The 26,897-nt window shown below is 58.9% G+C and overlaps 1 protein-coding gene across 1 annotated transcript; it reads right to left on the reverse strand.

Moving 5' to 3' along the window:
- Nucleotides 1-1,539: 1,539 nt before the first annotated feature.
- Nucleotides 1,540-26,196, reverse strand: TKT (transketolase). Its single transcript, XM_026501035.4, has 14 exons — nucleotides 25,953-26,196; nucleotides 16,184-16,301; nucleotides 15,240-15,353; nucleotides 14,376-14,473; nucleotides 10,839-11,030; nucleotides 8,936-9,054; nucleotides 7,294-7,487; nucleotides 6,382-6,546; nucleotides 5,127-5,283; nucleotides 4,862-4,992; nucleotides 4,144-4,227; nucleotides 3,946-4,039; nucleotides 2,501-2,623; nucleotides 1,540-1,819 (listed from the first exon to the last, which is right to left on the reverse strand). Exons 1-14 carry the CDS (start codon nucleotides 26,057-26,059, stop codon nucleotides 1,644-1,646), a joined length of 1,872 nt encoding a protein of 623 aa, XP_026356820.2. The 5' UTR covers nucleotides 26,060-26,196; the 3' UTR covers nucleotides 1,540-1,643.
- Between the last annotated feature and the right edge of the window lie 701 nt (nucleotides 26,197-26,897).

The raw sequence follows: 26,897 nt of genomic DNA on the forward strand, positions 1-26,897 counted from the left end.
ATGAGCCCCGGGGGGTGCAGGGGAGAGCAGAACACCGGTCTCTTACTCTCAGGGCTTTGGCCAGGCTTTGTCACCCTTGGTCAGGCTCAGCTGGTTGCTTCCTCCTTTCAGCAGATTGGGGATTATGGAAAGGACCCCCCAACCCCCCCAGCCACGTCACATGTGTGACTGTGAGGAAATGGGGTCCCCTGCCTCCCGTCTCCACCAGCTGGGCTTGGGAGGGCCTTTCACTGGGAGCAGGAGTCTGTCCTGCGGCTCGTGTGGGGCCGGCTGACCGGCAGACAGTACCAGGCTTGACCACCAGGTGGCATACCCACCCCAGGTCTCCCTCGCAGGGCCACTGCCTGCAGACCTTTGTGCGTTTCCCTGCTCTTCTGTGGTTTTACTGGTTTTATGCTGGATTTTACAAGAAGGGGTACTGGAATTGGCAGGACCCAGAGCTCTGGCTGAGAACTGTCCTCCCCTCTACCTCGCTTTCCCAGGCAAGAAGAGAGGGCTTGCCAGCTCCCCCCACCCCCACCTGGGCCTTCTGCAGCGCCTGGCACCCACAGCCCGCCTGGTGCTTGTCTCCACCTCCCTGCCTAGTGCTGGTCCCTTTCAGCACGTGCTAGCAGGCTGGGAGGCCCCGGCCCCGAGGTGGACAACGGGCCATCCCTGCTCTTGGCTCCTTCTGGAACTGGGGTTGTTAAAGGCAGGCACACAGCCCCCAGTATGGCCAAACCAGGCTGAGCAGCTGTGAGCGACTGTTCGCCCCCTGTGGGTTTGACTGGTTCATATTGTTGGACCAGATTGCTGGGCGGGCAAGCAGACATGTCTACAAACGCGTCTCCTCCTCCCCAAGGGCTCTGAGGGTTTCCTGGGATCCCCACCAGTGGCCGGGAGCATCCAGTCTCTTTCCCCAGCACTAGTCCGTCCTCAGCTGGAATCTGTGCAGTGGGCTACGAGCAAGGCCTCCGGCCGGGGAGCACGGCCAGCAGCGGGGCGGCCCGGAGCTTGCGTCTGGGCTGTCCTAGGTGTGCCGACAGAGGATGGGATCCCAGGCACCAGAGGCAAGGCCTGGGAACCCGCAGTTTAACAAATCGAGGGGAGGCAGTTCTGCACACGGGACTGAGAGCTTCTGGTTTGTGGTGCCGGGTCAGAGCCGGGCCTATGGTTTCCCTCACCCCTGCTGCTCTGATGCCAACCGGGGGGTCCCCTTCCCCAGGACGGGGACTGCCGCTTCTCTCGGCTTCTCTGACCTTACTGGTTCGGAGGGCATCTGGGGAGGTGCTGGGACTATAAGCAAAAGCACCTCGCTGCCCAAGGGCTGTGGGGCTTTGAGGAAGGGGAGGCGGGGCCAGCAGCTGAGGTGGGGCGAGACTGGGTTTCAGCCTCTGGGCTGGAAGGTCACCTGGCGGGGCTTGGGGGCAGCAGCAGTCCAGTGGCTAAGGGCAGATGTTGGGCCCAGGGGAGGTGACCGCCCAAGACTCAGACGTCTCACCTTGGCCTCTACCATCACCGGCTGCATTCATGTCAAATAAAAACTTCTGGGCCAATTCATTTCTCTCAAAACATATATTTTATCACTCCTCTCCGCACAACTTTGAGCACCTTTGCCAGAACTTCAGGAATGTGCAGAACCCGTCTCCGTCCCCCTACCCTCCCTAGGCCTTGGCGACCAGGTCCCTCACAGCTTGTGCGATGGCGTCCCTGTCAATGCCAAACATCTTCAGCAGCTCCGCTGGCTTCCCGCTTCTCGGAACCTCGCCCACAGCCAGGCGGGAGATGGTGATGCCAGGCTCGCCCGCTAAGGCACAGCACACCGCCTCGCCTATGCCACCTGCGGAAAGGGAAGGAGAGGAGTCAGGTGATGCGGCCTCAGGGTGAGCAGCGGCTGCGGCCTCCTGGGCCCGTCCCGTACCTGAGGATGACAGGACGGCGTATGCACCACCCTCCCCCGTGCCTGTAGCCAGAGCAGACATCATCCATCAAGCACGAGCCTTAGGCGCCTTCCTAAGCCCAAACGTGGCCTCGGAATCATTTTTATCGCCATGCTCTGGGCAGCTGTCCTGATGAGAGCATGTGTACCTGACCCCAGAGTCTAAGCCCATCTCTTCCCCGGGAGCCTGCCCTGGTGGTGTGTGCTTGTGGAGGGCTGCTTTGCGAAGGACCCGCAGAAGACAGAAATTCTGCACAACAGACGTAAAACTCAGCTATGTCAGCCACCTCTTCTCCTCTTAGCAGCAAGGTCAAGATCCTCCTGGGCTCCCTGGGTGGCAGGGGGCTATACCAAGGAGCTATTCTGGCAGCCAAGTTTGCTGGGTCCCTGGCCAAGCCTGCGCCCAACAGGAGACCGAGACCCAGCTGCTCCAAGGGATGGCCCTGGGTTTCCTGGGCCCAGCTGCCATCCTAGGGCAGGTGAAGGAGGGACATCCAGCCCTCTGCGGCCCTCTGCCTGTGGCCCTGTGCGCCCAGCCGTTCCCTGACCCGTCTGTCCCTGGCTCTCCAGCCGGCCTGTTACCTTCATAGTAATGGTCTTCCACAGTGAGGATCCTGCCCTTGGTAGCACGGGCGCTTTCGAGAATGAGATTCCTGTCCAGGGGCTTGATGGTGAAGGGGTCCAACACACGAATGTTGATCTTCTCTGTGAGAGGAGAAAACACAGGGGTGTGACTGAGGGGAAGGTGCTGGGTGCTGTGGGTGTGTCCTTGCATGGGTGAGGTCGGTGGGGGTGTCCCAGGAGTTGTCACAGTTAAAAGCCTCGGCCTAGCCCTATTCTGGGGAGACCAGCTGTCGTCCTGTTCCCATCATCTGGGTAGTGTCTGCCAATCCCCACCCCCACAGTGGCTTGCTCCCTTCCCTCTGCTTATCGTGATGCTCATGTCCTCTGGCATCCTGCACTCCCTGACTTCGGAGCATCTGGTCTCAGGAAAAGCAGCGTCCCTCTCTCCCCCTCACATCCTGGGCTAGAGGATCTTAGCCTCTGGACCACCAAAGAACACTGTGTGGCCTGGCAGGGGCCCACACGGTTTTGCCTCATCTTCCCAGACGCCCTTGAAGATACAGGGGAAGCCGGAGGACAGTTCCCAGTGTCTGACGTGAGACAGGACCAGGGCTCGCCAGGTGGGGGGAGGGGAGCTGCGGCTGCAGGCACGGGGGCCAGGTCAGGAGAGGACCCAGCAGAATGGCCTCAGAAGCTCGAGTCAAACTCCGCCATGTCTCTTCAAGCCCTCCCCCGGGATCTCCATCCCTGACAGGGCTGGGCCTCCCCTGGCTTCTCTCCAGCTCGCTGGAGCTCTGGACGCGCTGTTCCTTCTGCCCGGGCCTCTCCGGTTATCAGTTCCTACTCACATCTGAGGTCATTTTCCTAAGGACACCCCTGTCTGCCTTCTCCTTCCTGCTCAGCGTGACTACACCGTGCCGTCTGCTGTGATTCTCTGAACTCCCAGCTTTCCTAGTGTGTCAGGAGCGAACACTTGTGAGCCTGCAATGGCGATGATGATAATGATGCCAGGTCACATGTATTAAATCCTCGGGACACCCCTACCAGGAAGGTGACAGTATCTCCACTTTATGGATGGGGAAACTGAGGCATGGAGATGCTGAATAACTTCGGTAGTGACCCGTTAAGTGGCGATTCAGGCCCACTGGCAGGCTCTAGGACCTCTGATCGGACCACTGTGCTGGGACACCTCAACTCCAGGGCCACGGGGCGGGGGCAGCCCCGGCACTCAGCACCACGCTGGCCACAGAGTCCTAAGTGCTCCAAGGTGGCTTTTACGGGGCGCCTGAGTGGCTCAGTCAGCTAAGTGCCCAACTCTCGATCTCAGAGTCATGAGTTCAAGCCCTGTGTTGATAAAAGGTGGCTTTTGTTACTATCAGCATTGAATCCGATGGAATCCCCTCTCACCCCCAAGACCGCGTATCGTCGGCGCCTGATCTGAGATGGGCTGGGTCCCTCCTCACCTTTCTTCAGCAGGTCGGCAGCAGCCAAGGCCTCGTGCAGGGTCACTCCGGCCCCGATCACAGTCACCTGGTCATCCTTGCTCTTCAGGACCACCTGGGGAGGACACCGGGGCCAATGAGGCTTGGGGACTGGTGGCCGACGGCGGGCCCTGGCTTCGGGCGTGCTTTGGGGTCTCATGGGGCATGCGCGGCACTGACCTTGGCCTGTTTGACTTGGAAGTCCTCATTGTTGTTATAGATGATGGCGTTTTCTGGGCGGCTCGTCCGGATGAAGCAGATGCCCTAGCAGGAAACACGATGACAGAGGATGACAGACCGTGGCATCGTGGGCAGCCTTTCTAGAAAGGCCACTGCCTCTCACTTGCAAACTTCCACACCCCGCCGTCCCCACAGGTGTGTGTGAAGCCACGTCACGCTGCCCCCCCCCCCCTCGGGGAAAGGGACCGTCTTGTCCTCTGTCGTGTGCATCTCTCCAGACACTCCTCCTGCGGGAGAGCAGCCCGCGGCTTTGCCAGCCCCAAGCCCCAGGCGGAAAATGGCTTTTCTTTCAGGCGGGCTGCTCTCCAAGTGGGGCCGCTCCCCCCAGAGTGCGTCTGGCAGAGGAGGGGGACCCACAGGGCACTCTGGCTCTTGGTCAGGACCATGCTACTCAGCTCATCCTTTCTGTCTTGGCAAGCGCAGCTCGGGGAGGAGACGGGCGTCAGAGCCAGGTTCTCAGTGGGCCAAGAGCCCAGTGACGGTCAGCACTGTCCGCCACGCAGCAGAAAGGGTGGCGTGTGTTGTGTTTCCTGGCCTAACTCCTACCAGCTACAAACACCGGCGGCGAGGTTGGAGACATACTGTGGGGCAGTGAATGGCCAGCGCTGCGCCGGCACGCTGACCCCACCCCCAGGTCACGAACGGCCGTGTGACCAACCTTTGTATTGGCTGCTAATTCCACCGCCTTCTCGGTAGACACCGCGTCACTTGGGTAAAAGACCGTTGCAGTGGGGATTGACCGAAACATGGCCAGATCTTCCAGGGCCATCTGAGAGGGCCCATCTTCCCCTGGGGTGTGGGAAAGGACACAACTGAAGCAAGCCCCCCACCCACAGAAAGGAATCCTGCCCCTGCCCCCGACCTCCTGGTCCAGAAGGGCAGGGAAGTTACAGGGGCAGGCGTCCTGGCCCCGTGGCACTCACCGATGGACACGCCACAGTGGGAGCCACAGAAGTTGATGTTGCTCTCAGAGATGGCCGCCATGCGAATCTGATCGAAGGCCCGCGTGAAGAAGGCCCCGAAAGCACTGCAGAAGGGCACTGTCCTGTTGCGTGTGGCACAGCCCACCGCAACACTGACCTGGGGAGCAGACGGGGGCAGCGTCAGCCCCGAAGAGGAGGGACAGGGGAGCAGGGAGCCCAGAAGCTCACGCCCTTATTGAGGGTTGGGGGATTCAGTCATCCTAGCGACTAAATTCTCTTCCCTGCAACAGATCCCTGTGTACCCAGGGATTCCTCAGTCTGTCTGGTATCAAACCCCTCGGACTTGAAACAACCACTTCAAAAATTCTCTTCAAAATTACATTCCTGGGGATCATTTTTTTTCTAGCAAACAAGGAAGGCCTCTCACAGAGTAGGCTAGGAAGCTCGGACATAGACATCTATGTCCATCCTTCCCAGGCTTCTGCAAACCCTGTCCCTACTGTCCTCACCAACCCCCAGCCGTCCGCAGAGACCAGCCTCCCTACACACGTCTATGCCTGAGGAAGCTCCAGACCCAAATCCCGGCCTGGAAGCACAGAGAGCAGGCAGTGGCTCCAAAGCGGCCACCCCCTCCACAGCTCTGGAACCTGCCACCCGACGTGAGCCACCTGCCGTGGCCTCCCCAGCCCACACACCGCTCCAGTTTAGTCTGGACCCTCCAGCTGCCAAGACTAGAAGCCCCAGAGAGACAAGTTCAAGTTCAGCTGGAGAAAGAACTCTGGATGTGGTAGAGCCTGGTGGCCTCAGAGAGGGGAAACTGTAGATGCTGGGGGCCTGCAGGCCAGGCTGGGCTCCTCGGTGAGAGGACCACGGCTGCTGGACCCGTTATGTTCTTGCCTTGTGCCCGTGGCTGCCCTACCACCCGGAAGGCCCTGTACCCCAAGAGACAGCCCACTGACCACCACACGTGGCCTACAGACGGCACTTCCTGTGTGTACCCACAGCCCATGCAGCTCTCCCGTCTGCACCCGAGCATCACACGTACGTTCCTCGCCCTCGCCGCCGCGGTCCCTTGAGGTCAGTGCTGGGTCCTAGCTATTCCTGTGCTCTCCCCGGGCTGGCCTCCAGCAGGCACCTGGCACTGCCAACATGGCTGCCCAGAGGAGCAGGAGGACTTCAGCCCTGCCCCGTACCCATCAGACCTCAGCCCCAGGCTGTGGCTGGCCCTGTGCCCACCTGCCCCCCCGGCACCCACCATGTTCTGCTCAGCAATGTAGCACTCAATGAAGCGGTCTGGGTGCTCCTTTCTGAAGATGTCTGAGAAGGTGGAATTCTTGGTGTCCCCATCCAGAGCGATGATACGGTCGTGAGCACGGCCCAGCTTGGCCAGGGCCTGTCCATAGGCCTTGCGGGTGGCTATCTGCGGGGAGGAGAGCATAAGGGCCCTGAGCACTGGGGTAGGCATGTGGCCTGAAGCCTGGTTCAGCCTCTGGAGGCCACAGCTTTCAGGGAGGAAAAGCATAACAATAAAGGTAGAAGAGGAAAGCCCAACAACACACAGGCCTGTGGAAACTTAATTTCTGTAAGGTTGCCAGTGAGAACGTCTACACTCAATGTCTCCGACATCCCTGCAGGCCCTGGTTCCCAGCCCGGCCGTGAGCCATCGGAGCTGCAGATGTCCCCCACCCGTGACAGAGGTCTGTGAACTTACCCACTCTGCACAGGAATACACAGAGGGCCAGGGAGTCAAGGAGGCCTGGTGTGGGGTCACATGGGGGGGGCCCTGGAGCAGGATGGGCCTGCCTAGGCTCTGCTAGGCCAGACACGGGGGAGTCCTGAGCTCAGACCTAGGGACTCAGGCTGAAGGGCCAGAGATGAGGGGACTCAGGTGCTATGGGCTTTGATCCCAGTGCTGCCAGTAGCTTACTGTGTGACTGTGGGCCAGTCTCTTGCCCTCTCTGAGTCTCTGCAGGTAAATAATTTCACAGTTGGCTGTCCCCATTGAGGAGATGGCAAGATTAACACCTAGGATTCCTCCTCACCCTGAACTAGTCTCTCCTCTCTCCCTTTCCCAGCGCCCCAGAGACACATCCCGGCCCCAGGCTCAGGGAACCAGAGAATCGTGGCCGCCCCAGCCAGACCAGAAAGGCAAGGCCCAACTCTGTACCTTGTCCCCAACTTTGTAGCTGGGTGGGCTGGGCATGCGGATGCTGGTGATGCTCACTGACGGGGCATCCTCCTGCGGGGGAGTCACGAGGATCTTCTTCTTGCTCTGGATCTGATTGTATATTTCCTGGACAATCTGATCAGCCATGTTTTTGGGGAGGGGCTTCCCATGCCACGCGTCCTTATCCTCTATCCCTGTGGGTACGACACAGGAGGGCAGAGGGCCTGGTAAGACCGTAAGCAGCTCTGAGGGGCTGACTCGCCAACAGCTGCGAGCAGGCCTGGAGACCTCAGACAGGGCAAGAACTGTGAAGCGGGGCCCTGTGCTGGGCGCCAAGGGGGTCGGGGAAGGAGGCTCGTGGTGTCCAGAAGTCCATGTGCCTGGCACCCACCAAACAGCTGCCAGGTCTCCAGGAGCTGGCTCACAGCCAAGTGGGGAGGAGAGCACGCATGGGCCTCTGCACGGCCTCCCCACCGGCAGGGAGGGACCTGCCGCAGAAATCCTGTTCGGTGTGTTGAATGGGTCGGTCAGGAGGGATCCTGGCTGTTAGAGGGGAAGCTGAGGCCCAGGGCAGGGTGAGCGCTATCCAGGTCCCCCAGTGCACTGGTGTGCAGCAGAGTGGCTTCCAGGGGCATCCCCACGCTGCCGAGGTCGCCTCGGCCCAGGCAGAGCCAAGGACTAACTCTTCCACACAGCACCCAGCCTCCCAGGAGCCCCCAGAAGCTTTGCGGTTTCCGGATCCCACTTGGCGCTAACACCTGAGGCATCCATGCCAGGAAGCAGCACTGCGGTGGTGACAACACCCCAGAGTCCTCTCCTCGATGTCCACCCGCTCCCGGAAGGCTCCAGAGCCGTGTACCTTCTCGCACACAATAGTGCCTGTCCTCATTTGCCCCAAGTCCACGTGTGCAGGTGGGCCAGCGGGTGTGTGTGTGTGTGTGTGTGTGTGTGACAGAGAAGCTGGCCCAGGCTCCGCAGTTAGGCCCCATGTCCCCGGGCAAGTGCCCGACCACTTCTAGACATGTTTTCCCGTGTGTAACAGGGGCTGGGGCCGCCTCAGGCCGAGGGGCTTGGAGTCCAAGGGGCCTGCGTGCGGGGGAGCAGCGCACACCTGCACCGCTCTGAGGCCAAGCCAGGACCACCTTCCAGACCCTTCCGGGCTCTCTGCCCATACAGGACCCTGAAAGCACTTTACCACCATGCGCAGGGTACCCCGCTTGCTTCCTGGGGGAGAACCCGGTCTCCCAGGTCTCCGGACTCTGCGTCAGGCCTTCTGCTCAGCGCAGACAGCTGCAGCTGCCACGGATGCTGTGCAGATGACACCCGGGGAGGGTGTGGGGGCTGTGTCACAACACTGTCCTTTCTCCTTACCCGCGGGTCCTCTGGAAGGCCCTCCTCTCCTCTCGCCCAGCCTGGGCTACAATCCAGGCTCAGCCACGTGAGGATAGTTACCTCACGGAGCACAGCGTCCCCTGCTCCCCCTTCCCCAGCCCAGTGCACCTGATGTGAGGTGCCAAAGGCCTGGCGCTTCCCCAGACACGGACCTCAGAGACGCGCCCCCCAGTGCAAACCCCACCACCTCGGTTGGCCACAGCGCCTGGTAGCAGGGGTGGGGTGGGGGAGGAAGGCTGTGCGGACGAACCTGGGATCCCCCGGCCCTTGAAGGTCTTGGCGATGATGGCCATTGGCTGGTGCTTGGCCTGGCCGAAGGCCTTGCACAGCTCCTCCACGCTGTGTCCGTCCACGATGACGGTGTGCCAGCTGCGGACAGACGGGCGAGAGTGAGCGGCAGGGGCCGGGGAAACACTACAGACTTTGTGTCCACTTTTGATTTTATTTTCTCTTTTCTTCATCCTTTTAACATTATTTTACTTCCTCCTATTTGCCTCTGAACAGATTTTCTTTCTCTTTCCTCAGAAATTCAAAGCTTGGTTCATTTAGTTTCTCTTTCGCTCCTGATCTCGTTTCATGAACTCCACTCATTTCCTGAAAGCTGCGTTGGGGACAATGCCCTGGGTCTGCAATCTGTCTGCTGCTGGATTCTTCAAGGAGGTTCTGGCCCAACTTTTGTTTAGGGAACACATCTGGTCACTCCACACGTGCTGGATGTGGAGCAGGAAACATTTATGAAATGGGCCAGGGCGCCTGGGTGGCTCAGTCGGTTAAGCATCTGCCTTGGGCTCAGGTCATGATCCCAGGGTCCTGGGATCGAGTCCCACATCACGCTCCTGAGCAGGGAGCCTGCTTCTCCCTCTGCCTGCCGCTGCCCCTGCTCACGCTCTCTCTCACTCACTCTCTCTCAAATAAATAAAATCTTAAAAAAAAAAAAAAAAAAGAAAAGAAAAACGAGCCAGGCTGCCAAACATATTAGGCAAGGAGCCAGGGCAGGGCAAACTCTCTCAAAGGCAGTCCTTTCTGGGCCTGTCCCATCAAGGATAATAAAGCAGCAGCTAACCTGTACCGAGTGCCCGCTCTGTGCAGGCCCCGGGCCGAGCACCACACATATGGACCCACCCAAGCCTCAGCACAACCCCGGGGCTGGGCGCTGCTGTTGCCCCCATTTGACAGACATGTAAACGGACAGACACTGAGCGTGGAATAACCTGCCCGAGGTCGCAAGGCAAAGTAGTGATGCAACCAGGACTTCAGGACCCAGGTTACAGACCCAGGGAGGCTGCCGGTGACACTCCAGGTCCCCAGCGAGTGGCTTGAGGAGGCTCTTGGGACCTTGACGGCCCAGTTTCCTCCTCTCCTTGCTTTCTCTATCAGGTCGGTCATCAGAGATAACAAGCGGAGGCTGCTGTGCAACCAGGGACCGCAACCCCACCCTGGCCTTCTCCAGGCAGGCTCATCTAGAAAGGGGCGCCCTGGCTCAGGGTCTTCCAGGCTCTTCAGCTGAGGCTGAGCGTGGAGGCCCTCGTCCCCTGGAGCCCCAACTGCAGCCCAGCTTTTATTTGGGGCAGGAGAGGGACACGGAGGTGAGGGCCCCTCTGGCTAACACCCACCCAGATGACCTCCCTGCTCTGTAACATGGGACTCTGAATTCTCAACCGCTCACGCCCCACAGGGGTGCTCTGAAAACCCCGTGTCCTGCTTCACTTGGAGAGGGGAGAGACCGGCTCTGCCCCCTCAGGCTGGCTGCGGGCACGCACAGGAGGCAGTTCCCGGACAGATGCTCAAACCGCTCTAGGGCCACATGTCCCTCAGCCTCACGGAGCAGGCCCGGTGCCCACTGGGCCTCTCGTCCCACCTCCACCAAGAATAAAGTGAGGACGTGTGCAGTCACGTTACGTGGGTGCCCTGAGAACTATCCTGTCCCACAGCCTCACCAGTGAAGGAGCTCACTCACGCCGGGCCTCAGCCCACAGCTCCAGACTGGCGGCCTGGGGTGCCACTTCACGGCTGAAACTGGGAGCCAAACACTGAAGAACAGACACCTTCTTTAGACGGGCCTTGGCCTCTGACGGACTCCTCCCCTGAACCTGAAAAGCCCAGCTCGACGCTCCGAGGCTGTGAGGGCGCGCGGGCCACAGCCCTGTACTTACCCAAAGGCCTCGCAACGCTTCTGGTAGACGTCCACCTGGTGCTGCAGGGGCGTGGGGTCGCTCTGGCCCAGGCGGTTGATGTCGAGAATGGCAATCAGGTTGTCCAACTTGTAGATGCTGGCGAAGGCCATGGCCTCCCACACGGAGCCCTCGGACAGCTCCCCGTCTCCCAACAAGCAGTAGACGCGGTAGCTGTGGAAAGTGGTAGGTCAGAGGGCAGCCCCTCTCGCCCGGGGCACCGTGCTCCCAGCCTGTCCCTGCCGGAGAGCCTGTCCCCCCGGGGAAGGGAGCAGCAGCCACAGGTGACATGCAACAGTCAGGCCCCTGCTGCCCACCCCACGTCCACATCCAGGGTTCTGCTCCCTAAGATCCCGAGAACAGGGGTTATGAGGGCACGAGTAAAATGAGCAAGAACTGGTGGTGGCGGAGGGGGACGACTCTCACTAGGGGGACAGGGCTTGAGCCACCTGCATGGGGTGGGTCTGCTTCTCTCTACCTGTGCAGGAACTAGGAATACGAGGGAGCCCTGGAGACTTGATCCCAGGAGTGGGCTGGGGAGGCCAAGATGCGCCACCAGGAGCACCCCAGGGCAGGCTGTCAGGCGGGAGAAGGGTCACTAGTAAGAGCAGCTGAGGACCGGGGTCATGGTGGGGACAGTGCCTCACAGGATGGGCAGGTTCCAAGGTTGGTTCTCACCCCAAGATTCATGCCCAGGCCCATCTCCACCCCGGGGGCCTTGTCCTGGGTCAACAAGTCAACCATGGTGGCTTCAAAGGCAGTGTGACCTGGTAAAAAGAGCACTGAACTTGGAGAATTTACCCAGTGCACAGAGCCTGCTCTGGACCCCAGGAAGGGACCCCATCATCCCCAGGCCGGCGCGTGGCACCCAGGGGCTCCGCGGGCTGAGCTGCCCTGTCCTTGAGGTAAGTACAGTTGTTACTCCCAAATCACACAGATAAGAAAACAGGCTCAAAGGTCAAGGGACTTGTCTAAAGGTCACACAGCCGGGGAGGAGTCTAGCAGGGATTCAAACACAGGTCTGAGTGCCTAGCCCAGGCAGCCCACTCCGTGCTGTCCAGGAAGGCACAGAGCTGGAGCAGTGCAGGGCCTGGAGGCCCGCCCCCCGCCCCCCTCACGGCCCAGCACCCAGCTGTGTGGCCCCAGGGACGGAGGCTCGTGCCCGGACGGGGGCAGGCTCAGAGGGGACACGGCTGCCCTGCCGCTGCAGCAGACTACAGCCCGGGAGCTGGCTGCAGCTAAACCAGGCCAGCTTCGGGGCCTCCGGCTTCCAGGCCAAGGCAGGGGAGCTGCGGCAGAGGCGGGACGGCCGGGCGCGCTGTCAGCATGACTCAGCTCCTCTGCAGGCCGCCAGGTCCGGGAGGGCTCCTACATCCTCCCTCTGCCTGCGCCTTCCCTCCTGTGGCCTCCGGCAGGCCGGGCCCAGCTTCCTGGGGACTCTGGGCCCACACTTGCAGCCACCCATCTGAAGCCGTGTCCTGTCCCCCCAGCTGGTCTCCTCTCCCCTCTGCAGGCTGCAGTGGGGGCCCAGAGATGCTGTAGGGGGCTGTGTCTGTCACAGCAGCTCCCCAAAGCGAGCAGCCTACCGGCACCTAGGCCAGGCAGACTGTAGGGAGTCTGATTTACCAGGGAAGGAATTCCAGAGAAGCCCAACCCCACGCCCACTGCTGTGGAGGGCAGCCTGGGGCCAAGGGTGGAGCACAGGCTCAGGCTCCCGTCAGGAGGGCGCGCCAGGGTCCTGGGGACACACCGGGGAGGGCTGCACAAGCCGGGGACTAAAGCTGCTGGATCTGGAGTGCGGGCTGCGAAGGCCCATAGTCATGAACTCCCCTGAAGACAAGGGACCTAACGCGTGCTCCAGATGGGTCTGAAAAGCACCTTAAATGTCCACCACAACAGCACTGCCCAAAGGGTTACAGCATATCCATGAAACAGAACATTGGGCAGTCATCAAAACCAGCTCTTCACAGTTAGGGGAGAAAATGGGCACCATGGTTGGATTTTCCTAAAAAGCAGAATGTACAACTGTATACTTAACTAAGGTTACCAATCCGTGAGCTTCTTCTCACAAGAACACGGAGGAAATAGGATATATTAAGTGAGATTCAAATGGGAGGTAGTTGAGAATAGGAAAACGTTCATTTCCTTTTAACGCATTTCCAGATTTTTCAAGTGAGTTGGTATTCAGTAATTCAAACAAAATTATTTCAAAGAGAAGGGAAAGAGAGCCAACTTGACCTATGCTCCCTGGTGGATGGATGGGAGAGGCGTGACCGGAGGCCAGATCTAGCCTAGCAGGCCCCTAGCTCCGGGGGGCAGGGTTGTTCCCCGGACAGCCCCGCCCCCTCCTCCCTGCAAGGTACAGTCCCAGGGCCTGAGCCTCAGCCAACCCTGGCTGCAGGGAACCCAGCTACACTCCCTGCACTGGCTTGTTGCATTACGTGAGGGTCCGGAAATGACTCTTCGCAGGGAATTACTTGAAGCATGTGTAGGGAATAATTAACTCACATCTCTGGTCCTGTGCCAAATAAAATACTCTTAAACATACATCCCATTCTTTGCGCCTTTCTTCACTTCACAGTGAATCACTTCTGGTGGAGCTGAGCTTGGCCCGGAGAGGGCCTGGAAGGTCTCACAGCCTCGGCTCCCCTCCTGGAGATCGGTCTCAGGATTCCCCACCCCCTGAACACAGCAGGTGCTCACCGCAGTCCGTCTCTTCTGTGGGCCCACGGGGTCACCACCACACCCCCATGACCGCCCTGGCTGAGGCCCTTCTCTTGCCAGTGCGGTGGACTGGAGGGTGCCGGGGAAGCCACGAGCAGCACAGCGGGGCCCTTCCTGCCACCTGCAGGCCAGGCGTCACCAGGCCCTCCTCCAGGAATCCCTCCTACTCACGGGCCCCTCAGAGCAGCCTGGGGACTCTCTATATATGCCGGATGCATGCCCTGGGTTCAAATCCTGCTTCCACCACGAGGCAAGCATTTTACCTCAGTTTCCCCATCTGTGAGGGGATAAGTGTACTCATGTCACCACCCAGCTCTCAGGCCCCTGTCAGTAAAGGAATGAAGGAGCCATCGGACGCATGTTTTCCTTAAGAGTGTGCGGCCAGCTCTTCTCCCTCCTACCAGTCACGATACCCGGCTGCGGCCCAATCTGGCCACACCACACGGCCTTGTGACTGAGATCTGTGGCTCGGGGGTTCTCTTCCAGGCCCGGTGCTGGAATAGCAAACCCCTCCGACCAGGCTGCCTGCCCACCCTCTGCAGGTCCACCTCCCCCACATTTGTCTCTGCTCTGGCTGACAGGTAGGGCTTGGGGATGCCCAGAATCCTGCAGAACACATGACCTCCTTCCCCCAGACGAAGGCAAGCGGCTCGAGCCTGGGCACGTGGCGCTTCGTCAGACAATGGGGCTGTGGGGCCCAAGAGGAGGTACCTGGGGGCAGTGGTGAAGGCTGGGCCACCGAGGACCCCTCCCAACTCCACGGAGGGTGGTAGGGTTGGGGAGTGGAGGTCTTACCTGGCTTTGTCGAAGTATTTGCCCGTGTAGGCCATCCCGCAAGCGGCCCCAAGGCCCTGGCCCAGGGAGCCGGTGGCCACGTCGGTGAAGGCTTGTTTCTGTCATAGCAGACAGGGCCACAGTTACTCACAGCGGAGAACGGACAGTGGCATTTCCCCAACCACCCTGCCAGGTCGCCGGCCTCGGGGCCCCACTGATCCAGGTGCAGGCTGGGTGCGCAGGCCTCGGGCAGCCTCTACCCAGACTGTGAGCTCTTGCTCTCCAGTAAGGGTAACGGTGGGTGTGGTTCACATACCAGCAGTGCTCACAAGGGAGCTGGGTGACCTCAGGCCCCCACATCACCCACCTCATACTCATCCACGACAAGACTCGTGAAACATCTAGCCCTACTGGGTGCCCAGTGCGGGGTGAGTTTTCATGGTAACCTATGAACTCCAAACACGTGCAGGGGCCAGCACCTTGGGGAGTAAGCTGGGACGCTTCCCCGGAGCGTCCCCAGCAAGCTGCTGCGACCCCCTCATCGACCTCGCGGTGAACCTCTTCTCCCAAGCTGTGTTTACGAGGCCAGGGCGGCCCCGTGGGGCTGTGGGGCTGGGCGGCTGGGCGTGTGGGGCTGGGGAGAGGTCTTCTCTGCAGCTGAGCCCTGCGCTGGGGCCTCGAAAGGCCTTGCCCTTACGCGCCAGCTTGGGGTGAAGAGTGTGCCCGGGAGACACCTACTTCCTTCCTTCTTCACCTCAACGCCCTCTTCCCCCACTTTCAACACCCTCAGTTTCTCAGTGGGCACCCCGCCTCCCCTTCCCACATGCCCTGAGAAACAGGAAGTGGACACAGAGGCCTGTGGGGTTCCTGGTGGGGAGTGCTTACCGGGACGGGGTGCCCGTCCAAGTCGGAGGTGATCTTCCTCAGGTTCAGCAGCTCCTCCTCGGGCAGGAAGCCGGCCTCAGCCCAGACGGCGTACAGGATGGGAGCCGCATGGCCCTGTCGGAGGGAGGAGTGGTGAAGGGGGCGTCAGCTGGGGAGCCGATACGTGGGGGCCGTTCCCACCACACACTGAAAGAGGGGCCTGGATGAGCCTGTCAGCCCTTTCGAGGGGGTGGCAAGTGAAAGCCACACACCCCCTTCCATCCCTCTGCAGCCCGAAGCTCCCACAGCCCAGGCCGAGTGGGCCCTGGGACAGGTGCAGGGGGAGCGCAGCTGTGAGGCCAGCCGATGCCAAAACCCCAGCAGGCAGCCGGCCGCCCTAATCCCTGGTTTCTGGCGCGGGAGCAGACTTGGACAGACTTCTAAGCTCTCATGCCTGCCCTGGGAGCCCAGAGGCCACAGGGCCAGGCCTGGGTACAGGTGGATTTCAGGGGTCCGTGGCATGGTTTGTGGCTGTGATTCTCAGGCACAAGGGGTGGCACCAGGCGCCTCAGCCCAAAGCAGGCGCGGGCCCTGGGGCGCCGGCACAGCACAGAAAGACGTGTGCACCAAGCCACAAAGCTGTACCCCAAACCTGGACTGGAGTCCTGCCTATTCACACACACAGGGGCGGAACATCTGGCAGATCATTTTCACGGTCCCCGATGAATTCCGTTGTTTATTTCTTAACTTGGCTTAAGCGTAGCAGCTGGGTCAGCAAGGGGTAAAGCACCCAGGGGTGGGCCGGGCCGAGCCCACAGAGAGCGTGGGTGCAAAGGATGGGCTGGGGCCAGGCTGACACCAGGGGGCTGGTCCCCTCAGAGATCCCTCGCTGCCAGCAACTTCCCACCATTCCAGGGCCCATGTGCCACCTGGCCCAGGTGGAGGGTGGCAGGCTGGGCTCCTACCTTGGAGAGAACAAAGCGGTCGTTGTGAGGGTTCCGGGGGTCCTGGGGTTTGTAGCGCATGGTGTGGAAAAAGAGGACAGCCATGATCTCCGCGGCACTGCAGCATGACGTGGGGTGGCTGTGGGCCAGGAGAGAGATAAGATGCATGCATCATGGCCCTGAGCCTCGGAGCGACAGGGCTCACCCCAGGCCCACCTAGGGGACCTGGGGGTGCATATGCCAAGGAGCTACAGGCCTGGCTGATCAGAGAGCCACACGCTCCTGCTCCTGGGGGGGCTGCATGGGGTCCTAAGGACACCACAATAGGTGGCACGGGGTCACACCCTCCCGGGGCCCAGAACGGCCCCAGTGCAAGGCAGCGCTGAGGCTGGAGGCTGGAGCCTAGATCTTCCCTCACGCGTCTAGCAGCATCTGTCGGGACCAGGCAGCCGAGGAGCAGTGGCCCCTCTGTGTCTGACCAGCGAGCTGTGTCCCAGTGGCCCTGCTCAGGATGCTGCCCACTTGCGAGAGGCACCCTGCCTTTCCAGGCCCCCAGAGGTGCTGGTTCTCTTAGGCCATGGGCAGGGGGGAAGGGAGGAAGGCTCATGGAATGGCCACAAAGCTCCCAGCAGCCTCAGTGTGTGGGACTGGCAGCCGGGAATGGGACTTCGGGCTCTCCTAGGCATCACTGGGCTACTTGGCCATTTCTCAACTGGCACGGGAAAGGCTGGCGGGGCCGTTAGGAGCCAAGCTTTTGTGCAGACTTTAGAAGGCAACGCATACTATCTCATCTTCCACAAAGGCTCCGATCATGAAAAAATAACAACCCTTTCTGCCTGTGACAGGCGGAAGGGGTGCTGACGAAAGCAAGAGGCTGCCCTTCCAGCGCTGGAGTGGTGGGGTCAAGGGGTCTCCCCCCTTTTTTAGCCTTTTGTTCTACTAAATGCAGATCCTTGCAAATAACCATTTGCGTGAACAACAGAAAATGCAACGGTCACACCTCAGCTGAGACTCGTTCAGGTCTCTTAGGACCCTCGTGAGTAAGCCAGTCCGGGGGCCAGGACATGCTGGAAGTCCTGGCCGGCCCCGATGCCCCCCTGGTCCACAGTTTTGTGAACCTGTCAGCCTCAGGAAACGTGCCTCCCAGCTGCCCGCTCCATGCAGCTTAGCGCGGCCCTCGGAGCTGCTCGAAGGTTCCAACACGGAAACATGCCCAATGCCAGACCCGAGGGCACATGCAACACCTGGAGTTCACGCGCACCTCCCTCCTCCCCTGCCAGTCGGCTCCCCACACTGGGTTAGGGGGTGAGTCACTCCCAGCGCAGACACATTAGTAGAGAAACCCAGAACTGTCCATGCTGGTTTAGTACCACGTTCCCAGCACACAATCAGCTTATACTTAGCCATCTCTATGAACTCCCGGCCATGGGGAAAAGACACTAGGCCTGAAAGAGGGAGGTGAGGACACGTAAATAGGAAAACTTGCTCTGCGGGGCAGGGACCCCTCCCCCTTGTCCCTCATGCTGAACTCAGCTGGAGGACAGCCCAGTCAACACCAGTCAGGCTGACCTCCTGCCTCCCGGCCTCCCAGGGCAGCCCGGTCTCTGAGGATCCTGTTTCAGAAGTGATGACCCCATGAGAAGTTGGGGAAGGGGGTGGGTGGAGAGTGGGCCAATGTGCTCAGGGGAGAAAGCAGGCAGGCAGGTGCAGGAGCTCCCCCTGCCCTGGCCACCCGGTGAGCCCAGGGTGACATTCCCCCACGGGGGTTTCTGGGATCCATGGTGTGGCACAAGCCCTTTCTGCACGCGGTGGAAGCATGCCCAGGCCTGGGCAGAGATGTGGTGGGAGGGAGGTCAGCCAGGACGAGACACTGGAAGTGGAAGAGGTACCCTTCCCTGCTGGGTCCATGAGGGGCAAGCCTACAAGATTATTCACTCCAAAGCTGCATCCGGGGATCACTGCTGGCCTGTCCTCGCACCCACAGAGTAAAGACCTACAGAGCAAGGGCTTCACCTCCCTGAGGCTCAGCTCCTTCAACTGTAAACGCGGATGTCAGGGGGCGCGCAGGGAGGCCCAGTAAGATCATGGGTCTGAAGCCAGGTCACCACTGGCCACCACCATCTGCTGGTAGACCAGATGCCAAACCGCTCAGGGCTTCCCGCTCCTCATGTGCTGGCGGGGACCGTGATGCCTTGTTTACCCCGGGGAGCAGGCAGGAGGGAAGAAACAAGCTGAAGACTGAGATGGTTACTTGTAAGCTCAACCTACTACAGGGACTTCAGGGCCGAGAGTGTATGGAGCCTGTGGCTTCAGGGCTTGAGCTTCCCCTGCAACCCCAGCTTGTCTGGGGGGGACGGGGGCATCTATGGGTGGAGGCCCCACCCCTCCCCCCGGTGCTGTGACTCACGCATGGATGCAAACTGGCCAGACAGGTAGGAGCGGGGACCCGGCATGGGGGCTGTAGGACACTTTACGTCCTACTCTTTGTGATGCACGGTGGGGTGGAGGGGGGCTACGAGTCTGTCCGGAACCTGCACTGGCCCGAACAATGCACTTCCAGTCCCAATTCGCTCCGTCTATGAAGGTGGCACTGATGGCTTAGAGCAAGGCCTAAGGGTCTCAAAGGTCCCACCTAGCGGAGGACACATTCTTCCAGGCGTTTCCCCTCTCTTTCTTTTATTTATTTTTTATTTTATTTTATTTTTTTAAAGATTTTATTTATTTGACAGAGTGACAGAGCACAAGCAAGGGGAACATGGGGAACAGTAGAGGGAGAGGGAGAAGCAGGCTCCCCGCTGAGCAGAGAGCCCGATGCGGGGCTCGATCCCAGGACCCTGAGATCATGACCCGAGCCGAAGGCAGACGCCCAACCATTGGAGCCACCCAGGCGCCCCTCCTTTCTTTAAGCACACGCTTCACCTGCTCGCCAGCTTCTCTGCAGGAGATGTAGCGAGAAGGTCCCTCACCCCTCTGGCGAGGCCTCTCTCCATTATCAAGACATATGGCTGCTAGCCTCCATAACGTGACCCCTCTCCCTCCATACTCCAGCTGGGCCCGCATTGCAAGGAGTCACAAGGCTTCTCAGCAAATGAACAAACCAGGGGGGCCAAGCACCTACAACAGCCTCACTGAGGCAAACCTCAGTGTGCAGAAGTACAAAGAGAAGTAGTCTGCTGTGAAGAAGAAATGCGTAGTACCCAACGAAGAAAGTAAAAGCCCCAAGAGTTGAAAACCCATAGCTAAGAAACAACTTAAAGTTTAGAAAAATGGAGTGAGCTCAGACAGTAGAAAGATAATAAAGAATAGAAACTCATGAAATAGGAAGCAGATATAAAAAAAAAAAATTAAAGGCAAGAGTTAGCTCTTAAAGAGTACAAATTTAGGGGCGCCTGGGTGGCTCAGTCGTTAAGCGTCTGCCTTGGCTCAGGGCGTGATCCTGGCGTTCTGGGATCGAGCCCCACATCAGGTTCCTCTGCTGGGAGCCTGCTTCTTCCTCTCCCACTCCCCCTGCTGTTGTTCCCTCTCTTGCTAGCTGTTTCTCTCCATCAAATAAATAAATAAAATCTTAAAAAAAAAAAAAAGAGTACAAATTTAGTAAACTTCTGATAAGGCAGGATCCAGAAAAAGAGAAGGGCAAGTACCAGAAATGGAAGGACAGGCCTAACAGCTGATAGGATACTCCAGACAACCTGAAGCAAATTAATTTCAAAACGGAAAACTGTCTAGGAACAAACATAACTTACCGAAACTGACTCAAGAAGAAATAGAAAACCCGAGTCCTTTTTTAACGGTTACAAAGAAACCAATCAGCAGCAGCAGAGCACATTCCCTAAGGCCCAGCAACTGCATCTGGAAACACTCCCGCAGCCACATGTGCACGTGCCTCGCTTCAGGTGCGCTCCGGAAGCACAGGGGCCGTCCTTGCATTGTCTGCAGTGGCCACCCCTGGAGGCACCCACGGGTGCATCAGCCCAGGAGGTGAATCACACTACGCTCGTGTAACAGAATGCTCTGCAGGACAGTGACAATGAGTGAACCACACAGATCCAACACCAACCTTCTCTCACAGATAGACCATGCGAGCCAAGTGCACTGCAGAAGGACCTGCAGACCAGAGAAGACCATCCAATTTACGGAGATAGACAAATGTTACAAAACGATAAGGAAAACAATAGAATGAAAATGCACAATTCAGGGTGCAGCTGTTTCTGGAGGAGGAGGGACACCCAGGAGTTTTAAAGCACTGCCATGTCCTAGTTCTTACGCTTGGTGGTAGGCACATACAGGGGATTATTCATAACATCTGTGCATTATTTATACTCTTTTTTAGGTATACATTTATTTAAACAAAAGTACTCAGAAGGGAATCCCAGGATGCAGCGTGCAAGTGACCCCTGGAAGCAGTCCTTGTTCTTCCTGTTCCCGGAAGTGCCCTTGCCGGCTCCTGCCTGGAAAAACTCTGCCTCCAGACCTCACAGCGTTTCTTCCGAGGTTTACCCCCATGCCACCTCCTCTGAGAAGCTCTCCCGGACCACACTATCTACAAATACCTCCTCTTCCCCTCTCTTACACTTGCCACACCTGACATGACATACCTATTTACTGCCTGTGTATCCCACTGCAACGCAAGCTCCACGAAGGGAGGGGCTTTGAGCCGTTTCCCTGTTGCAGTCTCGGGCCTGAACAGCACCTGGCACAAATGCATAAACGATGATTCTTGGCTCTGAGGTCCTAGGGATGTGACCTCTCCGAACCTCAGTGCACCTGGTGGTAGTAACAGAACCTCGCCGTATGAGGTAGTGTATGTGTAAAGAGCTTGGCACAGTGCACAGAAAAATGGCAGTTGTTCAGTATTTGGGTTTAACGTATCAGAGATTAAGTCTAACCTCTTCCTCATTTTGAAGATGGAACCGCTAAGGCCCACAGAAGGGAAGTGACTTGCCCAAGGTCACAAATCCTACCATCAGATGAGCGAGGACACAAGCAAAATGCTAAGAGAAACTGATGAGCACATAAAATGAGACACATCCACATAATGGAATATTCAGGAATAAAAATAATTAAGTACTGCCACAGGCTACCACACGCAGGACCTTCCAAACATTATGCTAAGTGAAAAGAGTGAGACCTAAAAAATCTCATTCTGTATGATTCCACTGATATGAAATGTCCAGAGAATTAGATTTACAGAAAGTAGACTAGTGGCTGCCTGGGAGCTGGGCATGAGGCTAATGAGCACGGGGGATCTTTCCGGAGTGATGAAGTGTCCTAAAAACTGGATGTGATTAACTCACTAAAACTTGTTGTAAATCACTGTTAATTTACTAAATTTATGGGGTGCCGGGGTGGTTCAGTCAGTTAAGCGTCTGCCTTCAGCTCAGGTCACGATCTCAGGGTCCTGGGATCGAGTCCTGCATCAGGCTCCCTGCTCAGTGGGAAGCCCGCTTCTCCCTCTCCCTCTGCCCTTCCCCACTCATGCACACTCTCTCTCTCTCAAAAAAAATCCTTAAAAAAAATTTACTACGTTTACTAAGAGCCACTGAACTGTACATGTAAAATGTTATGATTTGCATATTATACCTCAATAGAGCTGTTGCAGATCGGATTTTCAAAGGAGGATAAAAGATGGGGAGCAGCCCGTAGAGGAAGTTCTCAAATGCCCACACTGCCCCGTCCAGCTGTGTGGCCCTCAGAGATGCATTCAGGCTCCAAGCACAACTTCGGAGCAAGAAGCCCGAACAGTGCAGGCCCTAGTCAGCCAGACCCACCTGCTGCTGGAGTCTGTCACCTGGGCCCCCACGAGACCCCAACTCTGAGCAGACTCTGCGTCCTCGTTCAGGACAAGAGCACAGAGACTGCCTAAGGACCCGCCGCTGGGCAGGTCCCAACCCTCTGAGTGCGCCGGACATCCAGGGCAGATAGCGGTGGTCTGTGGCAACAAGAAAGTTCCGGGTTTTGTGGGACCAGGCTCTAGTGACCACAGGCCTGCCTAAGGAAGCAAAGCCCAGGGATCGGCACTATGATAGGGGCCACGATGCAGTCAGAGCAGATGAAAAAACCATGAAACCATCTCAACTGGACCCTAAGCAGGTTCCCGGCTCCCGGGTTCAAGAAACACCAACCACCAGCCCTGCTGAGTTCGGAGGTCACTCAGGCAAAGAACTGAGTCACTCTAGGACAGCCTCGTGTTTTCATACCGAGTTGGGAAATGCTGCTGCTGGGGCAATCGCAACGGGCTGTACTCTTGCCTCAGTCAGCACCAGGCTGGGGTGGAAAGCTGCCCCAAAGGAGGAGGAGGCCCCGGCAGCAGCTTTCTGCCCAGAAAGACAAGGCTTCCATGAGGCCCAAGACTCACAGGGGCCCGGGCCATGGAGGGGCCTCTGAGCACTCAGCCCAAGCATCCCCGTGCTTCCAGCCGCTTCAAAGTCACAGGACCTCCAGGATGTGAAGCCTGTCACAGCAGGTGGCAGGACCCCAGAGCTTGCTCACTCCACTCCCCCAGTCCCACTCCAGAGGCATCCACTTGGAAAATCACCTATCTATGGACTTCTTTAAAGATGGGGAACCTTCCTGGGATGGGAAGGGTCTTCCTGATGAGGGCACAGCCACTCAGAACAGAGCTGGGGTTAGGTGCCTGTCTCCTGGTGCCCACCAGCCAGGTCTGGCCAGACAGTTCACCCCCAGGCAGCCCTCCCAACTCTGTGGGGCAGAGCCCCCACCCCTATTCAGGCCTAATTCTGAAGGGGCCCTCAGACAACACTTAGCGCTGTTTGGACAATGCCACGGCCGAGCCCTGGTCGATGAGAACTATAGAATCTTCCTCACCAGCCTCAGCAGCCAGGCCACTTCTGACGAGGGCCCCAGGTTTCGCTTTTGTAAAGCCTGGATGAGCTGGCCCCGCCACAGTTCCCTCAGCACGTGGAGGGACAGGACCCCGGAGCAGCTCTGGCCATTGTCACTCTGCCTCCACAAAGGGCTTTCTGTGAGGGCTTTGTCCCTCAGCTCCTGCGACACAGAAGCCAGTGTCCTCACCGCCCAGGGCCTGCGGAGCTCCACGGACATGGGGTCAGCGATGGCACAGGAACGGGAAAGCTAGCAAGAAGCCGGGACCTCCCCGAATCCTGAACCCAGCATGTGTGAGCACAGCCCCCGTGGGGGGCCATGGAAAGACCCCAGGGCGTCAGCTCCCCAGAAAAGGGGCATCCTCACGGGAGGCTCACTTTGGCTGGGCTACTGCCCAGACTGGGCCAGGGCCCCAAGGTGAACATCCAGGGACCGGGACACCGCCCTGCCCCCAAGTCCTCTGCGGCCACCTTTGGTGCACACAGCTCAGCACACACCCCTGAACACCCCTCTTGTGACAGCGGTTGCGTAGCGGCATTACTTCCTCCTGAAAAATAAGTTTTCTCTAAGTCTCTCCTGCATCTTTACACACAGGAATCACAGTCTTAGACACTCTCTTTCTTTTGGCACGTGGACTCTTCTTGAGCTCGAGTTCCTCCAAAAGGCATTACAATGTAAACCTGGGTGTAACTCGCAGCCCCTACGAACTGTATCTTTTGCCTGTAGCTTTTTAACTACCTAACAAAGTCCCAGGAGACCCATCCCACACCCCTTTCTTTGGGAGCCTCCTCACTTTGCAATGTTATGTCATTTCTCTCCAAGTGCCCCCAGACTGACCGACGTCTGCCCCTGCTGCACCTGGTCGTTCCCTTTCCAACTTCCCTTTGGGAGTCCCCTACGGTTGTAATGTCATTTCATTTCTCTGAGTGCCTTCAAGCTGACCCGACTGGTACCTTCCATCACTGCACCTGTCTTCCCCTCTCCAACTTCTGTTGTCCAGGCTGGCGCTGCCTGGCCAGCCCCAGAAGTCTTCCAATCAACACAAGCCCCTCGCTGGACAGCACAAACAGCCAGCCACCAAGGACCAGCCCGGGCCTCTAGCCTAACACCCCAGTCTCAGGAAATGTAATAGCATCTCCCTCAAAGAGTTATTCTCAAAAAGCATGAGACAATATTAGCAATAAAAGATGCTCTGTGTCATGCCAGGGATGCCTATTGGGGTGCTCCGTGGCCCTGTAATTGTCGGCAGATGTCTAGCCCTGCAAGATGATCAGACATGTAACACTACTTAACTGGGTAACTGCTGTCTCTCCAGCTAGATCCCCAAGGGCCTGGTTAGACAGCTCCTAGCACACACTAGGGCTCGACAAAGCCCTTTGGTGTGAGCGACCCCCTAAAATGGTCAAGGGAAGGGGACCTAGTAGTACCCAGCAAGCAATACAAGGTGTGCGGACCTACTGTGTGTCCGGCTGGGGAGGGGGGCACTGGGAGTAAGCCACACCCCTGCCCAGGCAAGGGACTCCACACAGAATGGGTAAGTCTGACATAAACCCTATGGAGATAATGGATCCAAAGCTGCATGGGGCTGGGGTGGGAGAGAAGCTGCCTGCTAGGACAGGTCTAATCCCTTCTGAGAACTGGATGTCTTAAAGGCACAAAAGGTGAGTGAGTACCCATCCTGAAAGTCAAAAGAGATTTACTCATTGATAGCATATTCTGTATGACACTGGCCAGAAGCTAGAATTTTGTCATTGTTCTAAGCACACAGCGGGGTTGGAAAGATTCCTGGAAACCCCCCCACACCCAACCCTCAAATCACTCATCAGTCCATCAGTCCGGCACAGTACAGTCTCCCAGGCCTCACGGTAGGCCCCAAGGGTGGTGCGGGAGTCCCTGAAACCATCCAGTGCATGGGAGCTACTACTGTTCCCATCTTACAGAGTGGGAAACAGCCTCTCAAGTAACTCACCCGAGGACCCTCCCAACGACCTCCCGGACGCCTCCCGGGGCACGGTGGCCTGTTACTATCACCGTCCCCGCCGCCTTCAGAGGCTCCTTGGGATCAGCAGCAGCCCTTCTGCACCTTCCGAGCCAGAAAGGCTGGCGGGAAAGGATATTGGGGGATGGGCCTCCCGCCCCTGCCTTGGGGAAAGTGCATCTGGCAGCTGGCCCGGCCGGGACTCGGTTCTCTTAGCCTTGAAAGTCTCCCCTCCCACTCCTCCCGCCTCCTACCGCAGGTCACATCTTCGACCTCCCCTGCACGCCGCGTGCCAGGGTTCTGCAACCACATGGCCACCTTCCTCCCCATTCCCCAAGCCTGGCATCTCAGCAGACCCCCTGCTCCAGATTCGGACCCCAAACCAAGGCTGGCAGGAACGTGAAGTGCCGAAGGGGAGGAGTCGTGTGAGGTGGGGAGAGGGCCGGGCCCCAGTTTCCCTGCAAAATGAGGGATTAAAACAGACGCTCTCGCGTCGGGCGGCTTCCATTTCAATTCCAGCTCTCGCCGTGTGTCACACTGGGCAATCGACTCAAAGTCGGGGCCTCGGTTTCCCCATCGGAAAGGTGGAACGTTGACAGTGGCGCGCACACAGGGCCGCGCGTGTGCAGCGCACGGCGCAGGGCCGGGCTCTCGGCGACAGGGCCGTCATGGTGGGCCTCCCGGCACCGGATTCCCGAGTCCCGTCCCCGCGCCGCGGAGTAGCAGGGCAGCGCCGGCCCGAGGCGCAGCGAGAGCCGCGGCCCACCGGACGGAAGCCCGACCGAGAGCGCGCGCCGCAGCGGAAGGCGCCTCCGGCCTGGGCCGTGCGAGGCGCGCGTCCCTGCCACCTAACCGCGCCCCGGCCGCCTCCCTCGAGGAGGCTTCGTGCAGCGCGACACGAAGCCGGCGCGCCCGCAGTTACCGCGGCCTCCGGAACGGCGCCCTCGCGGCCCCGCGCCCCGCACTCACCCCGAGCCGGCCGCCGTGGTGGCCTGGATGGAGCTGATGCGCAGGCGGTTGGCCGTGTCCTTCAGGGCCTGCAGCTTCTGCTGGTCGGGCTTATGGTAGCCCTCCATGGCGCGGCCGGGCGGGCAGGAGGATGGGGAGCCGAGGACGAGGACGCGGAGACGCACTGGCGGCGCGGCTGCTCTGGCGGCGACTGGCGGCGGCCGAGGCCCGGCACCGCGCGGGGGCGCGTTAAGACTCCCCGGGCCCGCCCACGGGGGCGGGGCGCCGGCATCACCCCAGGCCTCCGTGCAGCGGCGGGCCTGCCCCGTCCCGCCCCGCCCCCGCCCCGCCCCTCGGCCGCCAGGGCTGTCCACGCCAGAGCCTTCCCGCCCGGGTCTCGGAAACCCAGGCTGCGGCGGGCTCGGGCGCTTAGGGACCCAGCCCGAGTCTGTCCACCTGCCTAACTTCCCCTTCCCCCTGCCCATCCCCCGGCATTTGCTGGGCAGCTCGGGGCTGCCAGGCTCCTGAAGCAGAACTGCCCTGCTGGAATTAACTACACACACAAGTAATAATAATAGTCGCTCCAGGTTCTAGACCCGCTCAGAGTTTGGCTGACTCGCATCTTCATGGCAGAACGCTCTGTGTCCTTCCCCTCCACGCAGCCCTGGGTAGAATTGTTCCCCTTCACGCAGCCCTCGGTGGAAGTGAGAGGGGAAGCCTCATTGGTAACCCATTTTGCAGATGAGCAAATTGAGACATGCAAGATCAATCAAGGACCCAGCTAATGGATGCTGAGCTCTGCCCTAGCAGAATGGCTCCATCTACAAGCCCCAGCCCCAAGAGGACAAGCCCAGGGCTTTAGGGGCCTGTAAGAGGGAGGGGGATTATGAAAATGAGAATCGCAGTAGTAGTAATGATACTACCAGCTGACAGTAACCGAGAAATTACAAGTGGTAGGCCTTTCAC

Source organism: Ursus arctos, unplaced genomic scaffold, assembly GCF_023065955.2.
Source record: "Ursus arctos isolate Adak ecotype North America unplaced genomic scaffold, UrsArc2.0 scaffold_14, whole genome shotgun sequence".
Lineage (NCBI taxonomy): Eukaryota > Metazoa > Chordata > Mammalia > Carnivora > Ursidae > Ursus > Ursus arctos.

Bases quoted from the DNA above. Each gene is read 5' to 3' on its own strand.
- TKT (XM_026501035.4), bottom strand. From the start codon at position 26,059: ATGGAGGGCTACCATAAGCCCGACCAGCAGAAGCTGCAGGCCCTGAAG. The intron at 9,055-10,838 runs GTAAGTACAGGG...GTCTGTCCGCAG, and splicing joins AAGCGTTGCGAGGCCTTTGG to CTGGCACACCGTCATCGTGG. The intron at 4,993-5,126 runs GTGAGTGCCACG...CCCACACCCCAG, and splicing joins CCACTGTGGCGTGTCCATCG to GGGAAGATGGGCCCTCTCAG.